General features: G+C 36.4%; 1 protein-coding gene across 1 annotated transcript in view; it reads left to right on the forward strand.

Moving 5' to 3' along the window:
• The window catches only part of MALRD1 (MAM and LDL receptor class A domain containing 1), a 296114-nt gene that overhangs the window by 82192 nt on the left and 190413 nt on the right, over positions 1–23509 (forward strand). The window contains exons 20-22 of the mRNA XM_041122748.1: positions 2199–2375; positions 4888–5065; positions 22437–22593. Coding sequence (XP_040978682.1) covers positions 2199–2375; positions 4888–5065; positions 22437–22593 — 512 coding nt within the window. The remainder of the gene's footprint in view (positions 1–2198; positions 2376–4887; positions 5066–22436; positions 22594–23509) is intronic.

Raw genomic sequence — 23509 nt, forward strand, 5'->3', positions numbered from 1 at the left:
ATGGTGTGACAGTTGATGTACAGTCATAATAGGGCAATAGAACAACAAACAATCCAGAACACTGCCTGAATATTAGTATCCTAGCACTAATTCTAAAACACCCTAGTGCAGATGCATTTTATTCTGCTACTCCAAAAATTTCTTGTAGATATAATTAGGTCTACTAGGAATATCAACTGTATATGACATGTTTCTTCTGCAGAAAATTATCTCACATTTTACCAAGTTTATAACATTTATTATAACATTTTGAATATAGTTTTTTGTACATACTCAGTTAATGTACAACGCCTTATATTCGAGGAAGAAAACCTTAAAAGAACTAATCAGAAAATCCCTACATGTTTTCAAATGAGATATGAAAAAAAGTTTTAAAAATAAACAAGAAGAAAGTTGGAAAGTACAGAGGGTCAGAGTTTCAAAGTTCATAAATAAGAAAAAAGCAGCTCATTTTGTGTGGAAAGATAAAACTAAAATACTGAAGTATAATGGTAGACAGAGCTGAATAGGAAACAGTTTTTGTGCTCTGTACATTTTTTAAAACATTTTTAGTGTTGAGAGCAATTTTTGAGATACTCCAGAGTCCGGCCTCTATTTTACTCCCTCCACACCATAAAAAAATCCCAACAACCAAAAAAGAGTGAGAGAGACTGTGGAAACAGTCTGCAAAATAGTCAATAGCTATGACATACTACCATATTTAACGCAAGTTCGATCAGGGAAAAAAGCAGGGCTCCCATGTCCCTGCACCCTAGAATTAAGCACTAGCTGACCAGTTGCTCTTGTTCCACTTCAAATAACCAAATACTGACCAGGGAGAGATGGACTTGATAGCTTGGTGGTAAGGTCCTTCATCAGTAATAATAAAGATGTCAAAACTTGGGCATACTGCTTTGATGCCTCATTTGAATGCCCTAACCAAAGACTATTCAATGATGCTTGTTCTGGACAAAATGGTATTTCATAAATTATAGAAAATGAACTATTTCAAAAGACAGAAAGAAGCAGATTCTCCTTTCTTTTCAGGTGTCGTGAAGGTTATGGTACTTCAAAATTTCTTCTCCTGTTCCAATGGATTGGGAGCAGAGACTTGATTGTGGCGTTTATATTTAAAAATGTCTGACCAATAAGGTCCTTGCTATTATTATGACATGTAGATACATTTATTCTATCATGCAATTATTCCTTCAAAAGGTTCCTTCCCCTAAATCTTTCGTTTGAGTCTTAGGATATTATGGGAGTATAATTCATTTGATTGGAGTATAATCCATTTGATGTCATAGATGTGCTTTCTACCTTACAAAATAGAAACGGCTCCTGCTCGTGGGGAATTTATTATCAGTCTTAGTGCTCCAGGCCTCAGGGGAAAAAAAAAAATTCCTTGCTGTCCCAGACACATTTTATATAAAAAGTCTTCACATGTACTTTTTAATTAACTCAGGTGTATTGCTCAGGTGTGTTGTGCACTACAGCTAATAATATCGTTAACGATTAAATTTTAAAAAGGAGTTATATAATGAAAATTCCTTTTATGGACAATAATAACAAGGGTTTTCAAGAAATGAGAGTAAAGCATGAAGAAAGGTGCATAGTAACGAATGGGAGGAAAGGCAAAGACAATTGATTTGAAAGAAGTAGTAATGAGTTTGAATGATACATATAGGAAGTGGTGGAACAAGATGATGACCTCAGAATAATTTTTCTAATGAGAAAAAAATTTTTTTTTCAGTGATAAAATTACAAGAGAAAAAGGTTAGGTAGTAATTTCCACAGTCATTTGCAGTAATTGACGTGTTAAAAAAAAAAGCCATTATCATCAGAATAAACTGTTAGCCTTGGCTCACAGGGAAATTAAGTTTTTGTGATTGTTCTGTCAGTCTCCATGACATTAGTTTTTTGAAATGACTCACTGACTGTGACCTGAAAGACAGGTAGGAGGTGTAAATAAATTCCTGCAAGTGTTGAGGATTGTATGAATGGTGGTTGGTTAGCATGACCAACCTGGTGCCTTCCACTGAGGAAATGTTCAATTCAGTTCCTGCTGGGCAGCATTTAAGTCATTCAGCTTGGCCACCCAGCCATGTTTCCAGCAAAGCTATACCCTTGACAAAGGGTGGGAGTGGCAAGGGGAGAAATCATTACAAAACTAGAATGCCTTAGTCCCACTGCTTAACATTTTGTTGGTTTGTTTTTCAAAGGAAACTTGCCAACAATCTCTACAACTACTTCAGGAACTTCAGTTCCTGCCACGCTCCCCATGAACAACTGCACAGAGAAGGAGTTTGTCTGTAGAGCCTCTGGCCATTGCATCCAGATGATCCAGAAGTGTGATTTTAGACCTGACTGCTCTGATATGTCTGATGAATCAGCTTGTGGTGAGTATACTAAATCTTGTACTTTGCTACCTTATTAGTTTGCGGCTGTTAAACACCTTGCTTTGACTACTGTCTATTCACCATTGCAATTTGGTATTAGCACCTAGATAGTGTTTTTAATATGATTTTCCCCAGAAAAATAATAATATTTTGCTCTTAATGTGGGAATCTGAGCCGTTATGCACTTTCTGCCTTCTAATGGGCTGATTCAGACTTGACATTCCAATTCAACTTACTACTGAAATGGGGTGGGGGGGAGGAAAGGAATCCTCAATTCCCCAATGATTGGAACTATACGTGACAATTTTTTTGAGTGAGCATAGTTTCTAAAATTAAATGACCTATGACTTATTTAAATCCTCCAAATGTTCACCAGTCCAGACTGGAAGAAAGAATTACTTTATAGTCTTATGTATGGAGGGCACATCTGGGAGACTTGGGTCCAGTTCTTACCTACTTCAAAGAATATGGGGTTTGGTTTGGGGTTTTTTTGGGGTTTTTTTTGTTTTTTTGTTTTTTTTTTTTGTTTTTTTTAATACAAAGTATTTTCATCAGCAGCAATGACTGTGAAATTCAGCCTACTCCATGCAGAAGTGACTTCCAGCCTGTAAATTCCTAAAGCCTGATGGTCAGATGGGAACACTGGAACTGGAACAATGGACTAGGGTCACCACATGTTGTCTGTAGAGGTCAAAGAGAATTGTTGATTGCTTCTGAGTTGCAGCAGTTTACACTATAGCATTTTAGAAGAAACTGTCAATGACTTTGCTTTGCCTTAAAGGACAGTACTTGAAAATACTGCTGTACCGAAGCTGATTAATGGGGGGGACAGACATCTCGAGACAGTGACCTCATCAGCCTTTGCAAGATAAACTATTCTCACTGAAGATCAAAACCCTACATTCATTACACATTGTGTAGGGAACTCAATCACCTCTCTCAGGGCTGAGGGCTCAATGAGGAAAAGTAACATTATACTCCCTCTGTCTATTTCTTATGTGAGAATAACTCTGGAAGAAATGAATCTGATATATAAATATCACTAGGTAATTTCCTATAGTGTGAAAAAACACCAGCCGTTGAAATTCTGCACTGAAAAATAAATGCAGAGCACTTTGGATAGAATGGTTTGTTGGGTTTTTTTTCCCCTCAGAAATTTACATTGCCTTACAAAACATCCTTTCTTTCTGAGAGAGATAAATACTGTGGAGAATACACCATTACATATTTGCTCTGTCTGAAGTCTCCCATCACTACAGCAATAATGGCAATTTATCATTCAAATGACAGTGCTGGAATAGGAGTTAAGTATGTCCTGACTGAGGGCAGAAATATGTTCTCGCGAAGGTGTTATCTTTCTCAGAGGCATTTGAAACATAATGTTTATAAAACACATTAAAAAGGGGGAATAAACATGTGATACTATGCCACTCATCATTCTCAGGAAATGTCACAAATCTTTATATGGGTAACTCATGAGATCATACTGGCTGTGGTTTGCTTCCTTACTGGTGATATACAAGCTATAAATCAAAACACACTCTCTCCTTAGTCTACCATTTTAGCCTCCAAGGAAGGAAGCATCAGGCACATTCTCCTAACTCACTGTGATTTCTTGATATAGAAGTTACCTCTGCTATGCTAGCATTTAAGCTTTGTGGGTTAAAACAAATTCTCGTTTCCCTGCACAGTTCTCACAGCAGTCACTTAGACTTGAGTATAATAATCTGTTTCAAAGTTCTGGAGAGTGACAAGACTCACCTTGGATCACCTAGACGAAGTTTCTGCAAAATATTCAGGAAGATGTACTGAAGAATAAATATGCATAACAGAAATGGAAAATAAATGGGTTTCTTTCCCCTAAATGTTCTTACAGGGGGGTGCATTGTGAAGGGGGGTTGGTAGTGAGCTCACTTTTTTTTGTCCAGTTGCTCAGGAATCAAAAACTGAGGCACAGGCAGCTGCATATTTATGTGGTAAGATAACAATGCAGTATTTGATGCCAGTACCAAATACCTGTGTTATTATGTGGCTTTTAGGTATTGTGGGGACTGCTTGAAATATTGATTTGGTTTTTTAGAGTTTTTGTCATGGACTTTGTACACAAAGTACAACGAGTTGTTAATGTCGTCAGTCTACAGGACTGAAGAAAGAACCATGCAGCAGCTGACAGATTTGCTGATGAATTTTACGTGCATTTCATTGTATATCACACAACAGATTATTAGAATGGCCTGAAAGCTGGTCAGAACACATATGAAGGTAGATATTGAGGTGCAAAAGAATTGGTGTATACCCAAACTTAGAATCTGCCTAATAGAAAAGAACACAGAAAAATATAATTGATATTTTATCCATAGAGGAAAAACTATGCATGTTAGGACTGTGTAAGTATTCATGGATACTATAAATAGAATCCTTTTTATTGCCATGTTGTTTACTTTATCATAAAATCAATTAATGCTTTCCAATTTTTATATAAACATGAAGTATTCACTGTTCATTTTTAAAGTTATGGAAGTCTGCGACTTTGAAGATAAAAACCAGTGTGGATGGTATCAACCAGACTTGGAACAGATGTCAGGAAATGATTCCATCCATACCACAAACCTATTCAAGTGGGAACTTGGAAGAGGAGCAAATCTCTACCCTGGGCAAGAAAAACACTGCCCATTAATTGATCATACTACGTGAGTACAATTTTTCAGGTACTTGAATCTTTCTTGGACTGTGCGAATTTAGCCATGTATGGATTATCAGGAGGAAAAACTGCTCAGTTCACAGTATTGAAGCAGTTTACCGATTTATTAATGGCATGTAATTAACTTACAATGCAGGATGAATAACATCTATACAACAGGTGAATCAAAATACAAAATGTTAATAAACAGGTACAAATTTCTAACCATGCTTCTATAAGTAATTCCCAAAATTTCAGTACCTCTCCATCTAGAGAAACACGTGTGCACTCCCTCTCCTAGAGGACATGTAGCGTACAATCATGTTCCCCTGTACAGAAAAGCAAGTTTAGAGACATGGCTGCTCCAGCTTTATGTGTACACATGCTGCTGCCTATACAATCTGTTAATACATATGCCATGAAAAATCAACCCTCCTTGTGGCACCCTAAACTGTCATGTCAGCCCACCAGCTGGATGCAGGCTATTTGCAGCATCCAGTGGGGATGATGCTCTGTCTGTATGCAGTGGTTGTGGCACCAGCAAGATGACCTCTGGCATGTCAAAACCAGGTTTTGGCTCCTGCATTTTCCACGTCGTAATCTCTCCCCCCATTACAAATTTTCATCCTACTTTTATACTTCTTTTCAAGCTGACTTCTCCTTTGTTTAAAAGCTGTCTTTGCAATTTACTGGCTACTGTTTAATTTAGTTGATGGTGGTCATCATCTTGATCAGTTTTGGGTGAACACCTTCTCAGATGGTCTTTATTCACACAGACAGTGTACGCTTACTTTTCTCCCTTACTAGCTGCTGTTATCCCAGCAGTTTTGCCCAAAGGTGGGCAGTACAAGTTGTTACCCCAACAATGGGTCTTGTGAATTCTGCTGTCATTTAATAATTAACTTATGCACTTCAAAATGACTGTAATTAGAGTTAAATTGAGTTTAGTTGATATTTTACCATTTTTCTGATAAATTATATCACTTCATAGTAAGATGAAAAATATCTCTGTTCTGTCAGTGAAGATTTCTAAAGTAATTTTGGATTCTAGGTTGATTGTTTATGATAATTACTAACTCCTCCCAAAGACTTTCCTTTGATTTGTCTCAAGGAGCAAAAATTAGCTTTTTTCCATGGAGATTTGGGTTTACCTGTTTTTTTGTTTGTTTGTTTGTTTGTTTTTTTAAGTAAGAAATGTGATTTAAAAAAATTCATGAATGCAATTTATATTCCAGTTAAAAGTAACAGTTAAGATTTGTTGAGACAAAAACCCTACAGGTGACTAGTAAATGTATTAAGTACAAACAACTTTCAGTGTCATACAACTTCAATTCATCTCATAAGGAAATTTCTGTACAGCATCATTCTTCTGAACAGAAAAATACTTGCCTAGTTCTAGTGACAGGCATGTTTACTTTCTGTGACAGTAGTCCACAGAGTACAAAAATGGACTCTAAATTAAAACTGCTCCAACAGAGTCTGCTATATTGCTACTAGTTCAAAATGAGATTATATTGCATTTACTCAGCCTGAGTATCACTATCTATCACTATAAAAGAATCAGCTCAATATATTAGTTTCACTGTGTACTTCATTAAAATCACTATATATTTTTACCAAAAAAACCCCAACCCCAAAAAATCCTCATTCAAGAATAGCAAAAAAGAATTACATTGCTACCTAATTGTTTTAAGGTCTCTACATTATACACAAAAGAAGTGTATTCCATAAAAAAGAGCAACTATTTATGATAAATTGGCTGTCAAACCTTTCATTGATTGCTATTTAATTGTTATATATTAGCTGATACCAGCACTGTATGTGTACTTAGTAAATCCTCTCATAGCCTTTCCACTACGGATTTGCATTGGCACAGTGATACATGAAATTGTATTTACTGTTTTTCAACATATTTTCAGGGTTTAATGCAACTAACAGTATATCGAAAAAGACTGATGAAAAGAGAAAGTAAATGATCCATAGAGATTGTAGTTTTCAGGCAACACTGAAATGGATTGCTGTTGTGATGTTTCACACCAGATGTAATTTGGTTGCACTGTTTCCCCATTTGCTTTGTTTATTGACCTGTAGAAGAGAATGGGAGCATGATGCTTCCAAATTACAGCAGGAGATGCAGAGCAGCAGTTTTGTTGAATTAAAACCCTGCAACGTTTTGTTTTATTTTCTCATCCATTTTCCCAAAATTCCCATGGACTTAGATGAGAGAAGCTGTAATACTGTGATCCTGTGTGTTTGCTTATTAAAATAAAGCATGCAGGATTATGTACAGAAATGCTTAGATTCATCCTGATGCATGAGCGGGTGACAGTGCAGCTTACAACGAGTTCTTTCAGCAGAAATACCTGTGAATAGTTGGAGACTCAAACCGTCTGCTTCCCATAGAATATGTATTTGGGCTAGCCACATGCAGGCTGATGAATTATAAGGTAGAGGTGTGAGTCTTTGAAGTTGTAATTGCATTAATTTAGTGAAAGTAATGACTTCAGAAATGGAGGACAGAACAGCTTGTATGTGTGTATATAAGCCCAAGACTGGAGGAACAGAACCCGTTATGGGAGTCTGCTATGGCAGCCTGACAGTTCTTGGCTTGAGCTGGGGAAAGGCTGGCACATGTTTTGGAAAGAACTAGGTGACACTGGCATTCTGCACTGAAAAGACCATTATATGTCTATGAATGTAGAGCTCTTATGGCACGTTTCTACACTCAGCAAATGGGAATTCTCTATTGCAGTTAGGTTTCAAAATGCTGTAATAATGAAAGTGTCAATTTGTGTAGGCTTAAACAAGAATAGACACCACCAAATGAGTAACTCCGTAAATTTATTTCCGTTTTAGAGAAACTGGTTAGTGATGTAGCAAATTCTTTTACATTATTGATGATATTTGGGTACACCTGTTATTTGAAAACTTTATAGGCACTTAATTGATATGATAATTCATACCCAAATCTGTCATCAAAACTAATGAATCAAAACAAAAAAGGATGTAGAACTAAATTCTAAGCTCACATGATAATTATTGCTGTGTAAATAGCTCCCTTGATAACCATATGTTTAACACATCTGTCTTGCCTTTGTGTCTGCTTTTCAGACAATCATTATCAGAATTTAGGAAAAATTAGGAAAAATTAAAGGCTTTAAGTAATATACTTAAGCCCAGCAGTTTCTTCAGCAGTCAAGGAATGTTTTAAACTTGACATTCTAAGAGCTTCAAAATAGGTGAAAAAAAATCATAAACCCACAGGACACTGCTCATGAAACATTGGAAAGGAGAAAGCTGAATTTAACTACTTGAAGGCACTTCTTTTTTTCATACTGCATTTCACTTAGCTGATATAAGTAAACCCCCAAAATATTTCTATTATATTACATGTACAAATCACCCTTGTTCTGTGCCATTGAGCCTGACAGAGAAGAGACAATAAAAGGAGCATTGAAATCTACGTTGAAATGCATTTTTCAGTATATGGTAAATACTACGTAGTCCCCAAAATAGTTAAGTCCAGTTAAGGAATAGCTTGTGTGAAGGGGTCAGAGACCTGATCAACTATGACCTGGAAAGTGCTGTGCAAGGAATGTTGACACAGCCTTATATGCACAAAGCTTTATTTGGAGCATCCATAGCTGGATACATTCACTCTAAAGGTAAGATTTTCTCTTTGTAAAAAACCAAAGGAGATAGAGGTAAAACTGTCTCCAGTGGCCAGACAGGGAGAGAAGCAACAAGGTGTTTCACAGATGAGGGTCCCCTCCAGTACAGCATATTTCCCCCTATAACTCTTTTTCCATAGTAGCTATATAGGTTTTTTTCATCAGGACTGGACTGTCTCAGGATTTGTGAGGTGCAAGGGCATGAAACAACCCATATGAACAACAAAGGAAAAAATCATTGCTGCAGCAGCCTCCTAGTGCCTAGGTGGTATGGTGCAAAGTTGGAGGTCAAAGGCAAACTGTAGGGCTGCAAATGGGAGGATGAGAGGAGCCCAGGCCACTCCTCCTCCAATCACTGCAGTAGCTGCCTTGAGCTACCCAAAAGACAGCTGAAGCTCTCCATCCTCCCGACATTCTCTGCACAGGCAGCTACTTCCTTGACCATTGTAGGAGAGCTTTTTTGAAGTTGACTTGTCTTCCCACTAGCTTCATGCCGGTACTTCATTCTTCATTCCAGCCACCTTCTTGATTCGAGGAGTGCTTTATATCCAAAAGCAAACCTTTTAAAAGCCTTTTCCAATATTGGGATAGCTTTGTCCATGTGACGTTTAGATATAGCCCTTGAGACACTTGTGTGCTATATGCAAATATCTCATTCAAATGCTAGAAGATGACTTCTTCACTTGGATGATCCTACATGTGTCTCAAAAGCACATGTACTCTCATATGGAGACAGTATATTCTCTAGAGTGACTTGTGATGCAGAAGTTACAGGAAGATGCTTACAGTTAGCTCAGCAAATATTTAAAACACATATTCTCTTATAAAAGTTATTCAGGCAAATATTTTTCTAAACCCAGAAATTTAGCCTTTCTATCTACCCAAGAAGATCAAAGTAATGCATTTGTATTTTTACATTTATTATTATATTTATATTACTACAAATAATTAAAGACTTGTTGAAAGTCTTGACTGGGTCATTTACAAAAAAATAAAAATGTCTGTGACAATTTATTCTATAATCCTTTTTTGTTAAATTAGGAATTTTTTAGAGAATAAGAATTCAGATAATCAAGCTTCAGAAAACAGGGTTTCCTCTGCAGTCTTTTTTGAACAAGGTGCAGCTTAGTATATGCTTGTTCTCTAAGTGGTTGTGAAATATGGCCTAATTTGTGTTAGTACTTCATTAAAGTATTAATAAAGCGTTACAGGTAATCAAATGCTTTACTGTACATGCTAGTAAATATCCAGGGTGATGATAAGGCAAGAAACAAGATCATAGGTAATTAGACATTTGTTGCTAAGTAAAAAAGTAGTTATGGAGGAGCTTTCTACAGTAGCATACAATTTTATACTAAGCTGTAATACAGAAAATTGCTAATTAAAACTAATGCCTATTGTGATTAGAAATTTTGATGGCTTTTTCACTTCAGGCTTGGTTATCTGAGAAGGAAACTCATTCCTCTTGTTTCCTTTTGCCTTCAACCTCACAGAATTTATGGAGTTATGACAATGCTAATGAGATGTGGCAGGTTCAGGTGAGCCATGGAAAGACCATGAATTAATCTCAGCCCTGTGTCAGTCAGAAGCCATCAGACTAAAATCTCCAATGGAGAAAATCCAACTAACAGCCACTGACTGTTTTGTTATGATCAAAACATGAAATCTTTCATCTCTGATGCCATTTGCTTTGTGTGGTCGTTTGTGTGCTGCAATACTTTTAAGTACGATTGGTAAATCTTGAGAGAGTTTGAACAGAGATTCTCTGAGAACAATGATGCTGACAGAACAAAGAAAAAAAAAAAGAAAAGGGGATTAGACTGGTTGATAACATACTAATCTGTGCTCCAACTATAAAGGTTTATTTGTTTGCAGTTAAGTTTATTAGGCTTTAGTATACCATATCAGCTGTTCTGTTGGTTTAGCCTTCTGCTATTTTAAGGTAGCCTCAAACCAATGATACAGTTTCTGATCTTAAAGGACCCAGCACTTTCTGCAGTTCTAAAGACATACCTACAGCTCAGAGATTTAGAGATTTGCAAAATTTGCAAATGCACAACCCATGCAGAAAGGAACTGTATTTACATGGGTGTGCAGTGATCATGTTTTGTCTGAGCAAAAAATATGGTTTTTTAAACAGTTGTTGCTGCTTCCAAAATTGTTGTTCTGCTCAGCTAGTGAGAGAAGGGAAATTGGATTCAAAGTGCTTCATCAGATTTGTGGTTCATTAGCTTCGTGCACTTTCCTCTGATTATAAACTGTGTGTCAGTGCTGCAGTTCAGGTGTGATTAGAGCTGATGTGGATACACCTGGTCCAGCCCTATTTTGGCTACCATTGGTTCTGATTGCCATAGTGTGGGAGTGTGATACTTAGCATGGTACACAAAATTTTCCTGGAGTGTGTCGTGGTTTAAGCCCAGCCAGCAACTAGGCACCACGCAGCCACTCGCTCACTCCCCCCCCCGTCCCTAGTGGGATGGGGAGGAGAATCAGAAAAAAGAAGTAAAATGCGTGGGTTGAGATAAGAACGATTTAATAACTAAAGTAAAATAAAATGTAATACTACTACTACTAAAATATAATCATCATAATAATTGTAATTGGAAGGAATATAATAAAATAATAATTAAAAAAACCCAAAAACTAAGAAAAAAACAAGGGATGCACAATGCAATTGCTCACCACCTGCTGACCAATGCCTGAGTAGCGATCCGGCCCTCCTGGCCAACTGCGCCCCATTTATATACTGAGCATGGTGTTCTGTGGTATGAAATATCCCTTTGGCTCGTTCGGGTCAGCTGTCCTGGCCATGCTCCCTCCCAGCTTCTTGTGCACCTGCTTGCTGGCACAGCATGGGAAACTGAAAAATCCTTAACTTAGGATAAGCGCTATCAGCAACACCTAAAACATCAGTGTGTTATCAACATTATTCTCACACTAAATCCAAAACACACTGTACCAGCTACTAAGAAGAAAATTATCCCAGCCAAAACCAGGACAGAGTGCTAAGCAAAGACTTGGGTGGTTACACCTCACTCATCTCTACTTTGCTGTGATTACACTGTATCTCTAAAGTACTGGATTTATGTTCATGTGCACCAATTTTCCAGTCTGTTCTCCAGCCAAGTCTGCATACCCATTTGTATTCTTTTCCCCATAGCTGAATAATATTGCCATATGAATCTACAAGAAGTAATTAAGATTAGTTTATAAAATTTCAGTTTCTCCTGTAAAGCCTTGTTCAGAATATACTCTGGACAGTTTATGTGTGCTTTCTGTTTTAAATTTTTTAATCAAAACTCTTATAAAGGAGACTTCTGCTTCTCTTGAACTTTTAGCAAGTGATATATTAATTAACAGAGCAATAGAATTACCATAGGTCTTTCTCCCCCCCCTTGTATTTCTTTAAAAACAAATCTCTAAGTTTTATCACATCATCAGAACCTCTACTTTGTAGAGGTACTCCCAAAGCAGCTTAAATGTGTTTATAATATATGGAATGATTTTTAAAGGACGGATGGACATTAATAAAAAGCTGTCTGCATTACACCAACCAAAAGGATAAAAAAAGCTCCTGAGATGAAATATCTTCCTTAAGGCACAAATCAAGTCTCATTGCAATACCCCACAAGAAATGCTTAATACACCAATTCTGCGTTTGTCATTTTATATGGATAGGTGTCTGAAGAGTTCGACATATTTCACTACCGTATATTTATGTTGGACTTGCTGTCTCATTCTGGTTAGGCTGTGCTGACTACTATTCTTTAAGCAGGAATTGCTTGAAGACACTGAAATTAATGGCAATGCTTTTAAATGAGCCTTTTAGACATGGAGAGTATAAATGATACCTGAGACTACTATAGTTAGTTACACTTATGTAGAAGTGGAAGAAACGTATGAGCTTTATGTGATGCTTTTACACTCCATACATCTATTCTCAATAGTATTATTTACTTTAGACAAATGTGCGTGTATACCTATTGATCTTGCTTGAGGACTTTATTCACAGTGAAGTGAAACATATAGCGTTAAGCCTCGTAGGCTCCACAGCTGTGTCTAAGAAGATACTTATAGTACTCTTAAAGACAAGGGAAAATGAAAGGAAGGGGATACTTCAGCCTTGGAAAGAGCAGTTTATTTAGCATGTTACAGTGTATCTATCTATCACAGGCTCTGATGGATATTGTGCTTCTATATGTGCAATTCTTGTGATTCTTGAGTTGAACGGGTGTAGATTTTATCAGAATAAAGACTCGCAGGCATCTAGAGAAATAAGGTAACAATAAACAACAAAAACTTATTTAATTTTTATATATTTATAGAATTATTAATTCACATACTTTCACACCCCCCCCCAATTTAAAAGTGCTTTCTGAGAATTTGTAATATTTTCTCTTGTTACGCCCAGTAAAAAAAGTGAAGGTTACATGTGGTTGCAGTACCGTCTGAGAAGAATCCCACTGTAACATTGTGCATAATGTTTTGTGGTGGGTTGACCCAATCTCAGCCAGACCCAATACATGTTTCTTTACCCTCCTCTTGTCCCTTTAGGACTGGGATTGTAAATTCAACTTTGAATATCAGGTGACTCCACCAGCGCTTATACGAAATGAGCCACCTTCAGTAATGAAGTCTGGAGTCCTGTCAGACTTCAGGTTAATATTATCTTTTGACTTTGTCATAATCCATTTGTTAGCATCTGCTTACGCCGTTAGTGGCAAAGTTCAGATGAATGTGTGTGGAAAAATAATCTGGAAGTGCACACAGCCATCACAGTAATATAGATAATACACATTAGTACCACCTGAAGCAATATGTTGATTAAAAACTAAACACTAAAGACTGTACATTTAATATTTTTATAAGAGAAATCTCTGTACTATGTGTTTAATGAAACTGAAGTAAAGACAATAATTCTTTCTTAGGAAAAAAAAGTTTGGGGTTGAAAGTGCTGATAAAGTAATTCTAAATTTTGCACCATCCACTTGGGGAGCAAAATTATTCATATCACTTGTGTGTCCAACTCAAATATGTAGTTGTGAAATACTAATTACTCTTAAGAATAAGCTAACAGTCAGAAATTATTTGCAGAATGATGTTAAATAACTAATCCATTTCAAGTAATCTTAATTTAATCAAACCTAATTTTGTACAAAGAAAGAGAATGCACTGGAAGTATTTTTTAGCTCTGTATATTAGGATCCCACAGCACAGGATTAGTATCATAATGAAAATCGATTAAATTGTGAAGAATTTAATCACTGTGTGTGGGTAAAACTTTACCAGCACATTTTCTGTCTGGAATTCATATCTATTATGTAAACCAAGGCACCAAAGTTGTACTCAAAGCTTTATGTGGTACGCTTGTATCATGGTCAAGGCCAGCAAGTTTCTTTTGGAATTTTGACTCTGAAGAGTCTGACAATAAATATAATGCACTTTGATTTAGTTCAAGAATTCCTTCTCATGTTTGTGGTGATTTTCTTTGGAAGACCTTTCCTATCTCAGTGCCCAATTACAGGTCTCTGTGTGGCTAGTGCTTTGGTGTGTTAAGCACCTTTTGTTTCTGTTCAGTTGGAATTAACCATTGAAGCTCAGTCCTGTATTTGTGTGCAGAAGTTTAGATGTTCACACTAGAAAAATTTGTCTCTAGCACTCTGCAAAGAACTAGGTCTGTTGGCATCCAGCAATTTACAGACAGTTGTCTGTAAACACAGCTAGAGTATGGCTTCTGCAATAGCAAATTGCTCTATTATATCCTTTCAGAAAGAAGTCTTCCAAAAAATTTACATCTACTTTGTCATGGCATGACAATCATGGTACTTTTTTGATTCTGAGTTTATTATGCATTAATCTTAAATGTTAATGGAGGTGGGAGGTTACTAGATAAAAAATATATTTCAAATCATGGTAAAAGAACTTACTCTTTTTGGAATTACCATTGTTTGAAATTAAATTTATCACATAATGCTGTAAATGAAGATCTGCATTCCTGACCACTGTTTGCTTCCAAATCCTTCTTAATTTTTTTTTTAAATGTTTACAGAAATACTTAAATTTGATTGAAGAACAGCTGCCTTTTTTTTTTCCCTTTCTAGTTGTTAAATACAGATTTGAGTTACTGACTATTTAAAACCTATTAATAGTTAAGTGGTTAGAAATGTTCTGTGGAGAACATCTTTCTCTGATACATAGTAGAATTAATTAGGTTATTGGAGTTCTTATTGTCCTTCAATATTACTGAAAATTACACATTTTATGACATTTTAATTTTGCATATAGATTCTTTTTCTGCAATAATATCCTCATGGCTGCAATCCTTCATTCAGGAAAGAACCCTATTGAAGCCAATTAATATGTTATGTGTAAGTCACTGCAAGACAGGGGCTGTAAAAGATCTGTTCATATGTTATGATCTATAATAGGCCATCCTATATTATGTACAGAAGGATAAGTAGTCAAACTATTTCTCATGCAGACACTGAGTATCTAGCAAGTACAGATGCTGAAGAAAAAAGGTAATTCTTTCTCATTCTCCTTCTTTCTCCTCATAAAACTTCTTATGCTTCCTAGAGAAGTGTGCTCTGCCACATTTCTTTCAGATTCACAGTCATTATGCATTTTGAGTAAAACCTTGCCCACTCTCCACACACTACCCTCCCCTTCCTACAACATGTGTTGCCTTCTGGCTGAAATAATGGGCATAATGGGCAGGGCATCAAGTAGCTGTTACCCGAAGTATAAAGGAGGTGATAAATTTCTTCTTGAATGAGTGTTTGAGTAATAAGGTCTCTCTCACTTCTGAAGTTTTTTAGCATCATTTTCTACAGGCAGATGCAGTGTTGAGGGAACTGTTAGGGTTTGCTTTTTTTTTACAGAAGGCTTACTCTTTCTGTATATTTCTATAATCCTTTCTGTAATATTTCTGTATTGCTTCTATCGACCTTCCAGCAGTTTCCCACCTTAAAGCCAAATTTCAAGTAAACAGTGCTATAGACACAACATGTACGCAGCTTCCCCATTTTCCAGTTAATATATTGAAGTTACACTGGACTCTATATGGACACATGCAAAGATAAAGATTAAGCCTTCCTTGTATCTTTGCCTGTTTCCTTAGGAATACTGTAATAATAATGACTTTTGGATGCTTTATATTTCTATTGCAAGTTTTGTTAGCAATGCTAGAAAATATGAAATGTTAGCATCTTTTAAAAGATTTTTAATATAGATTTTTATTTTTAGACCTACTTAAATTTTTACCAGAAGTTTCATATCATCTAGTTTCTGACACTACAAACAAGAAATAATAGGTATCAACATAAAATGAAGCTGGCATGATGGAATGGTAAAAGTATCACAGTTTACAATCATCTTGTGTCAAATGTATAAGGTATTAAAATACCAATACTATACTTTGATGACATAGTACAAGAAAAAAATTATGCCAATATAAATCTTTTCTCATAAATGCAGTTGTTATGAAGAAAAAGGGGAGAATTTAACTCCCTCTTAGCTAATGAAACAATAATCTAAAAATTTTTTTCAGAAATCTTTTGATGAAATGTTTTCTCACTAGGAAATCCTAGTTAATCCAAAACTAAAATTCTCCTGTGAATACCTCAACTTTGGCAAAACTTTTGTCAGCTGGTTTCCTATGCTCTTGGAGGAAAGCGAATAGAGAAGAGACTGATCTCCCCCAGCCCCACTATTCTGATAAAGGATGCATAGGATGTGGTAAATGGAAACTGCTACTGCCTTGTCCAATTCAAATCATCAACTTGAGCTTTGATGGCCTGCATATCTCTGATATGTCTAGTATCCCCCAGTCCTTCCCCTTTGGTCAAGAGAATGCTTCTTTTAGATGTCAGCTAGTGCCCTACTGGTTTTTTGACCACTAGTTTTGGGTTTCTCTCTGTACAGAAACCCATCTGGACTAATAGCAGGTCACTGACCTGGCAGATCCTGGACAGGTGGTGTTGGAGAGCTGAAGAATAATGCTTTAAATGCGTAATAGGTCCAACATGTCTATGGGGTTCTGATTTGCTCTATAGATGCTGCACACTGTTTATGGACATATATATCCAGGAAAAATAGAAAGGAATGTGGAGCTACTGCTTTTTGAATTTCAGATTTTACTATGGTGAGCTAATCATTGGGATGCTTATCCCTCTAAGGAAAATGAAATTTCCCTCTCTGGTTTGCCTGTTTTATTTGTTTGGTTTTGTCATTATTGCTGAGATTTGGAAGGAAATCAGAACTCTCTAATGAAATGGAGTTCTTTATTTTCTAATCAGATTTAGTTTTCACTCTGAATGAAAAATAAAGAGTATAAGGTATTTTATAAGTCCATCTAAGTGCTTAATCAGGGATTCTCAAAAAATTTGCAGAAGATACATAGATGAAGTAACCCTTTAAAAACAGAGATGTCCAACAATTAATTAAATCAGAGCTTGAAATTCCTGTATGGGAAAATTAAGCTGGTTAGTTTTTGATCCACTTAAAGACATTAGAACAATAGACAGTTACTACTGTGAAATGAGTAATTCACAGTATAAGACTTGATAACACTACTAGATTTAAGCTGGGCCTAATTTTTTGGATAAGCCTCCAACTTTTTTTTTAGCACACCAAATCTTTCCCTCAATACTAATTCCCATTTAGTATATTCAGTTCCCTGTGTTCTTCTGAATGCTTTGAAGGGTGAAATACAGTGAGGATTCTTTTCTGTATGCCCATTCTTTGCTAACTACTTTTTAAAAGATACTTGAAATATTAAGTTATTAACAAAGTCAAGTATGGAAATGTAGCCCAGTTGCTTCTATTGAATTTTTTATATCCATTAAAGTGTTGTGAATTTCCCTCTGAAATTAATTAGGATTATTGCACTGGCACAGGAATATCTCTATATAGGGAATGCTTATAGTACAGAGGTAAAATTAATTATTTTCAAAGGGTAAATATAAAGATTTTAATGACACATACTGTAGCTGCCAACTATGAGATTTTCCATGGGATAATTTTCCAAATAAGCCTGAGGTCTTGCAGCTACTGGCAGGGGAGCCTATGTGTATTCTGCTGAATTTCAGCACTTACATAAGATCTACATTGAAAGCCAGATTTATTCACTCTTATACATGTTGAACAATACCTTGTTTTACACTTGTTACCATCAACTTCTTGAGGTCTTATTTGAAAAAAAGAAAAAAGAAAAAAAAGAAGGGGAGTACTTTTATGGAATAGGAAAAAAAGGAATTTAAGGAGGTGGTCAGATGATTAAATTGCACCATGAAGAAACTACTACCTTGGCTGAAGATCACTTAAAGAACAAAGATGATGGGTGAGGAGAGCAACTTCTGAGCAGAGTAAGAGAGACTGATCATTTAGGTTTATGGAAAGTTTTGGAATACCTTGTGACTGTATATTACTTACTGGTTTAAAATACATGTAGGCCAGCTAAGAAGTCTTTTACTTTAAAAGTCACAGCTTGACAAACTAAACAGACGATTGCATGTATGTTAACTGGCTCTGTTACAAAAGATGCATCCATAGAAGATGTAGGTCCTCTAGTATGTAAACTATATGCAGAGTGATTACTAATTACTTTTTTTCAAACTCTTCTCCCTGTAGAATGTGCATCTCCCTGTAAATTCTACGCAGGTTGCTATACCAGACAGCTTAAAGCATTCAAGACAGGGAGACTGCTTTGCTCTGTGAGCAAACATGGTGCAAGTTAATGTCAGCTACAGACACTAGAAGAAAGCTTTCCTTTTAAACATCATGGATAGGTCACAAGTATATCAGTCTTGTAGACCTAAGTGTAAAAATTTCCATGATAGAGGGGTGAAGATGAACAAGGATGCTCTACATACACTTATCCAGCGCCTTCTGAGCCTTCCATTTTCCCTTACTTTCCCACACAACCTTAATATTCTTGTAATAACATACTGCCACCATGTTTAATGGCTAGCACTCCGTGAAGTGTATCATACGGGGGACTTTCATCTGGTTTACTAGTTTTAAATGTAACATTATAGCAAACACTGAAACAAGGGCAAAAAAATTGCAATGACGCCTGCCTTCTTAGGACGCACTATGGGACCAGTAGTATCTAGGTAGAGATCCGATTTTGGTCTGCCTTCAGGACCAAGACATATCTGACAGAACACGCCAAATAAGAGATGGATGTTTGAATTTCATCACAGTACTGATTGTACCCTACCACTGTTTCAAACTAATCTCACTGAGAGGCCTGGGTGTAGTACTGAATACTCTGGGAAGTATGAGGGCTGTAAGTGCTATTGCTTTTCAGAGCTCTTTATCATTCTGCTTCTTACAGCCCTCTTGAATGCTATTGTAAATACAGTGCTGACACTCTTGGATCACTGAAGGCATGAGTTCCCAGCAGCAGAGTACATGCTGAATTTTCAAACATTTTTGCAAACCTTAAGAGAACTGGATATTCTTTTACCTCCAGGCAAGACTCAGGTAGAATATTCAACACCAAGGAAAAAAAAGAATCCAAAAATTGTTACATTGAAATAACAGCTTTCTTCAGCAGAAAGGAGGGAAATAAATGAATATTCCAAATGCAGATTTGCTTGAAAGATCTGTAACTATGTAGTTTTCAAAGTTTTCAATTATCACTTATATTACAAGCTGTTTATTAGAAGCTGTTTTAACAAAAGTGCTTTATTACTTTTTAGTTTGAGATTATTTTTACCTAATTGCCCTAAGGCTTGCATATGTATTACTCTATTTTGTGCTTATTTTCTGCAATAGTTCACTTTCAAATATTTATGCTACTGTCTCAAGGATGGTGTAAATGCATGCACTAATTATAAAGATGTCTGAATTGCCAGGATACAGTGATAAAAGAAAAGCTTCAGTGACACTTCTCTCATCTGCCTCTAAATAAAAAAAAAAAAAAGATTGTGGAGAAGATCCAGATTTCCCCAGATCATTACTCTTCCCCCTAGAATCTCACTGGACTGACTTTGGTCCCTGTTGACTTTATCAGCAGTTCTCAGTGATTTCACCTGTAATATGTCTGACCTACACCAAATGAAGGTCTGCCCCAACATATTATTCCTCCTTCAAAAATATCTTCTTCTGTGTGGCTTAGAGCAAAATTTACTGTAAACAACTGGGCATTTCTTTTATAAGAAAGGAAGATTATAATTCTGCTGAGTAGTTATTTCTCTTTTATGGGTGGCAGTAGAAATGTTAACTCTGATCATGACCATTAATTTCCTGCATGTATTTGATTTCTACCTAAAGCTATGTGCATACGCAACCCAACCCACACACTACTGATTTTTTCTGTAAAAGTCTTCATTCTTCAATTATGAACCATATGCACTTCGTGTTCTCCAATGAACTTAAGAAACAACCTTCAAAATGTTATCTTTTCCTGCACAAGTACTTCATTTTACAGGATCTTTTCATACTTAATTTTAAATAAAACAAATGTATTAATAGTTTAGACCTGACAATCACCTTTCCTAGCTAAAGAGAGATTAAGGGCATAATTCACTTCTGTACCTCTTGACATTTGCAGATATTTTACATACAAATCCTTACCAATATCTACAAATACAATGATTCTTTCATTCTTGCATGCTGGATAAGGTTCTGGGAAACCTCTGAGAAGTGTGTAATGATTACAGGGTTGAACTGTGGCTGATTAACTACTAAAAGTGCTCCCCCCCACTTCTGACCCATGGAAGTGTTAGAATTGCACTTTGCCCTGCTGAAGGAAAGAGCCTGGTATTTCTGTACCAAAATGTTTTATGTCTATCAGAGTTGTCTCTTACTTTCATCTACCAAAATATTTTCTGCAGTTTCTCTGGGTTATAGCAGTTGCCTTTTTAATCCTTTTTTTTTTTCTGGTGTGACATCAGGGGAGACAGCAGCAGTACTCTGCCTAACAGGCAATGAAACAGCCACTGATTTGCAAGGATTTTTGAAGGGCTTTTTTGTGTCAATGGCTATTACTACGTTTTAATTTTCCTATGAAGCAAAAATTTAATGGTCTTAAACATCAAGAAAGAGAAAGAGATGGAACATTATTTTCATTTGAATATAGCCTTAAGATCAACCACAGGTTACAGGAAAGATAAGGAGATACTCTATGAAATTCTTTGCCTGGGCAAAAGGAAGGTCAGGTTATTTGCAGTCTATCAGTCTGTCACTGGTCATATTAGAAACAAGTTACTGCATACGTGATTCTAAGGATGAGTGAATTAACTGAAAGACTTCAGATCCTCAGAGGAAATTGCTGTGTGAGTACAGAGATAAAATTTGTCTGTTTCTAGCCTAGTTTATATTATGTACTATAGTAGATAGCATGTGCTGTTCCTGAAGTGACTGAATATATGGTTGAATTCAGTCTCTCCTTGACCTCCAGAGTACATGACAGGCCTTAATTAATATATGTTAAAGTATTCTGTGATTATTGAGTGTAAATTATTCTATACAGTAAATGTAATCTATTAGTTTTGTTGTAACTTTGCAGTGATAAACCTGTATGTGATAAATTCAAACTTATTTTATGACACAGATCAGTACATGTTGAGTACAACATAGGCATTGCAATCTGAGGTAAATTGTGTCTAAATAGTGAAGATTTTTAAAAAATTTTATAAGGTGGTTTAAAGAAACAATTTTCTTACAAGATTTTAAAGAAACTTTACTAGATTATTGAAAAAGTAGCTTTCGTCATATTTGTTTAATACTGCAAGGGCTGCATCAACCTGAGTTCTTACCACAGGCACCAAAGTCTTTTAGTCCTTTAGACTGCTCTAAGTATAAAAGCTTGGAGAGGGCTAGTGGGGAAAAAAAAAAAAAAAAAAAAAAGTTCTTGAATCTGTACCATCGAAGCCCTGATGCTTCCCGTTCGGCAGGACTTTCAGCCTGTGAACACCCTGTGGGCACCCCGTGTTTCTCTCGGCAGTGCTTGCTGGGCATGGTCACTGCCTTCTCACAGTTGCAGTGATGCAACATTAGGAAGCGGTTGCTCAGAGCTTAGCCAAACAGGAAAACTGAAAAGCAAGGAAAGCCAAATACCAGGACCTTTTTAAAAATGTAGGTCCCATCATCAGGGTTGTAAGCCCTTGTTTGAAAGGTTTTTTCTTTGGAGAAGCACTGAACATGTAACAGCTCCACTACAGAGAACAGAATCTTATCTTTGGTCAACAGCTGCTTTTTATTTTGTAAAGCAAGGTTTTTATGATCTTAGATACCCGAAACACTAAGACTGCGCTTCTGGTCTCTCTGTACACTTAGAGTCCGATGCTTACTGCAAAGCCAGCTAGCCTCATCTTTCCCAGCAGCTTGGGAGAAAGAATCTCACGCAGTATCCTGGATTTTCTTGACTTCAAGCCAGGATCAAACCCTCTGATTTCCTTGAGGAAAGAGGGTGGGGGCAAAACCCAGAGGCCCTCCAGCCTTCATCTATACGACCCTGTGGGTAAAGGCTGACTTCAGCTCTGTGTTTTGTTTTGCCTATCTCTGATAGAAAAATATTAACTGCCTTTTCAAGGGCTTTTTGGGATTCTGGCTACACACTGATAAACTAGAAGGCATCCAGATACCCACACAGAAGATGGTATATCTGTATAAGGAAATACTACCATTTTAACTTTAACTAGAACTTGACTATGATTAAACGTTTTGTTTTAATAAAGAAAAACCTTTCTCTCTGAACAGGTGTACTGAAGAAGGCTGGTATCTGTTTGCAGACAGCTCAAATGGAGAATTTGGTCACACAGCTGACGTTGCTACCCCAGTCATCTCCCTTACAGGACCCAAATGCAAAATCATATTCTGGAACCACATGAATGGTTCAACAATAGGTTCTCTGGAGGTACGTAGATGTTCTTGTTTGGGGTGGTTTGTTTTTTTGGTTTGGTTTTTTTTTTTTTTTTTTTTTTTTTTTTACTGCCCAAAATTGCTGTGAGAATATTCATGTCTTGTCATTTAGATTCATTAAGGCTTAGGCTGCTCTTAAAGGAAAATGAACAATTACTAACGCTCCACTGCTCTCATTATGTTATGATCTGAAGGAAGCATTAGCTTGAGTAAGCTGGGGAAAATGTTACTTTCTACAACAATCATAAATTATGACCTTTATAGACATACTGTGGCTGGAAATTCCATACAAGAAAAAGCCTCGTACTGCACAATACCCTTTGAGACTGATAAGCATCAGTAGATATGTGGACATTGAGGTCTTTGACTGAATGTGGGAGCATGAAAAAAAGAAGTACTTGTATTAAAATCTGCTGTAAAATTTTGTAGAAACAGCGTATTCCTCAGAAAGTTTAACATATATCCTTCAGAGGTTAATTATATTAACGTAAGCGCCATCGAACTATTCCTAGGACGTAACAGTAACGAACTTTCTTACCCATACACTTTTCTTCACTCCAGTTAAAATAAAAGCACTTCTTTAAAGGAAATGTAACTTGTTCAGCAGCTTGTAGATGGAATGAGTCACTGCAAAGTGAATGAATAAATGAGCAACATTGTTCTCAATAATTTTTTTGCTACACATCTGAGTAACTACAGTGGGATTTCCCATGAATGTTACACAATAACTACAGCATCAGAAATGGATTGAAAAAAGTACTCAGGATAAGTTACCCAATCACCTGCACACTCAGTATCAAATTAGGTGTGGCCAGTGCATGTGGATTTAATTGTACAAATAAGTTCTCACTAGCTCGGTTACTCTGAATAACAAATTATAATGAAAAGTTAGCAGAATTCAACTGTTTTGA

Source organism: Aquila chrysaetos, chromosome 3, assembly GCF_900496995.4.
Source record: "Aquila chrysaetos chrysaetos chromosome 3, bAquChr1.4, whole genome shotgun sequence".
Taxonomy (NCBI): Eukaryota; Metazoa; Chordata; class Aves; order Accipitriformes; family Accipitridae; genus Aquila; species Aquila chrysaetos.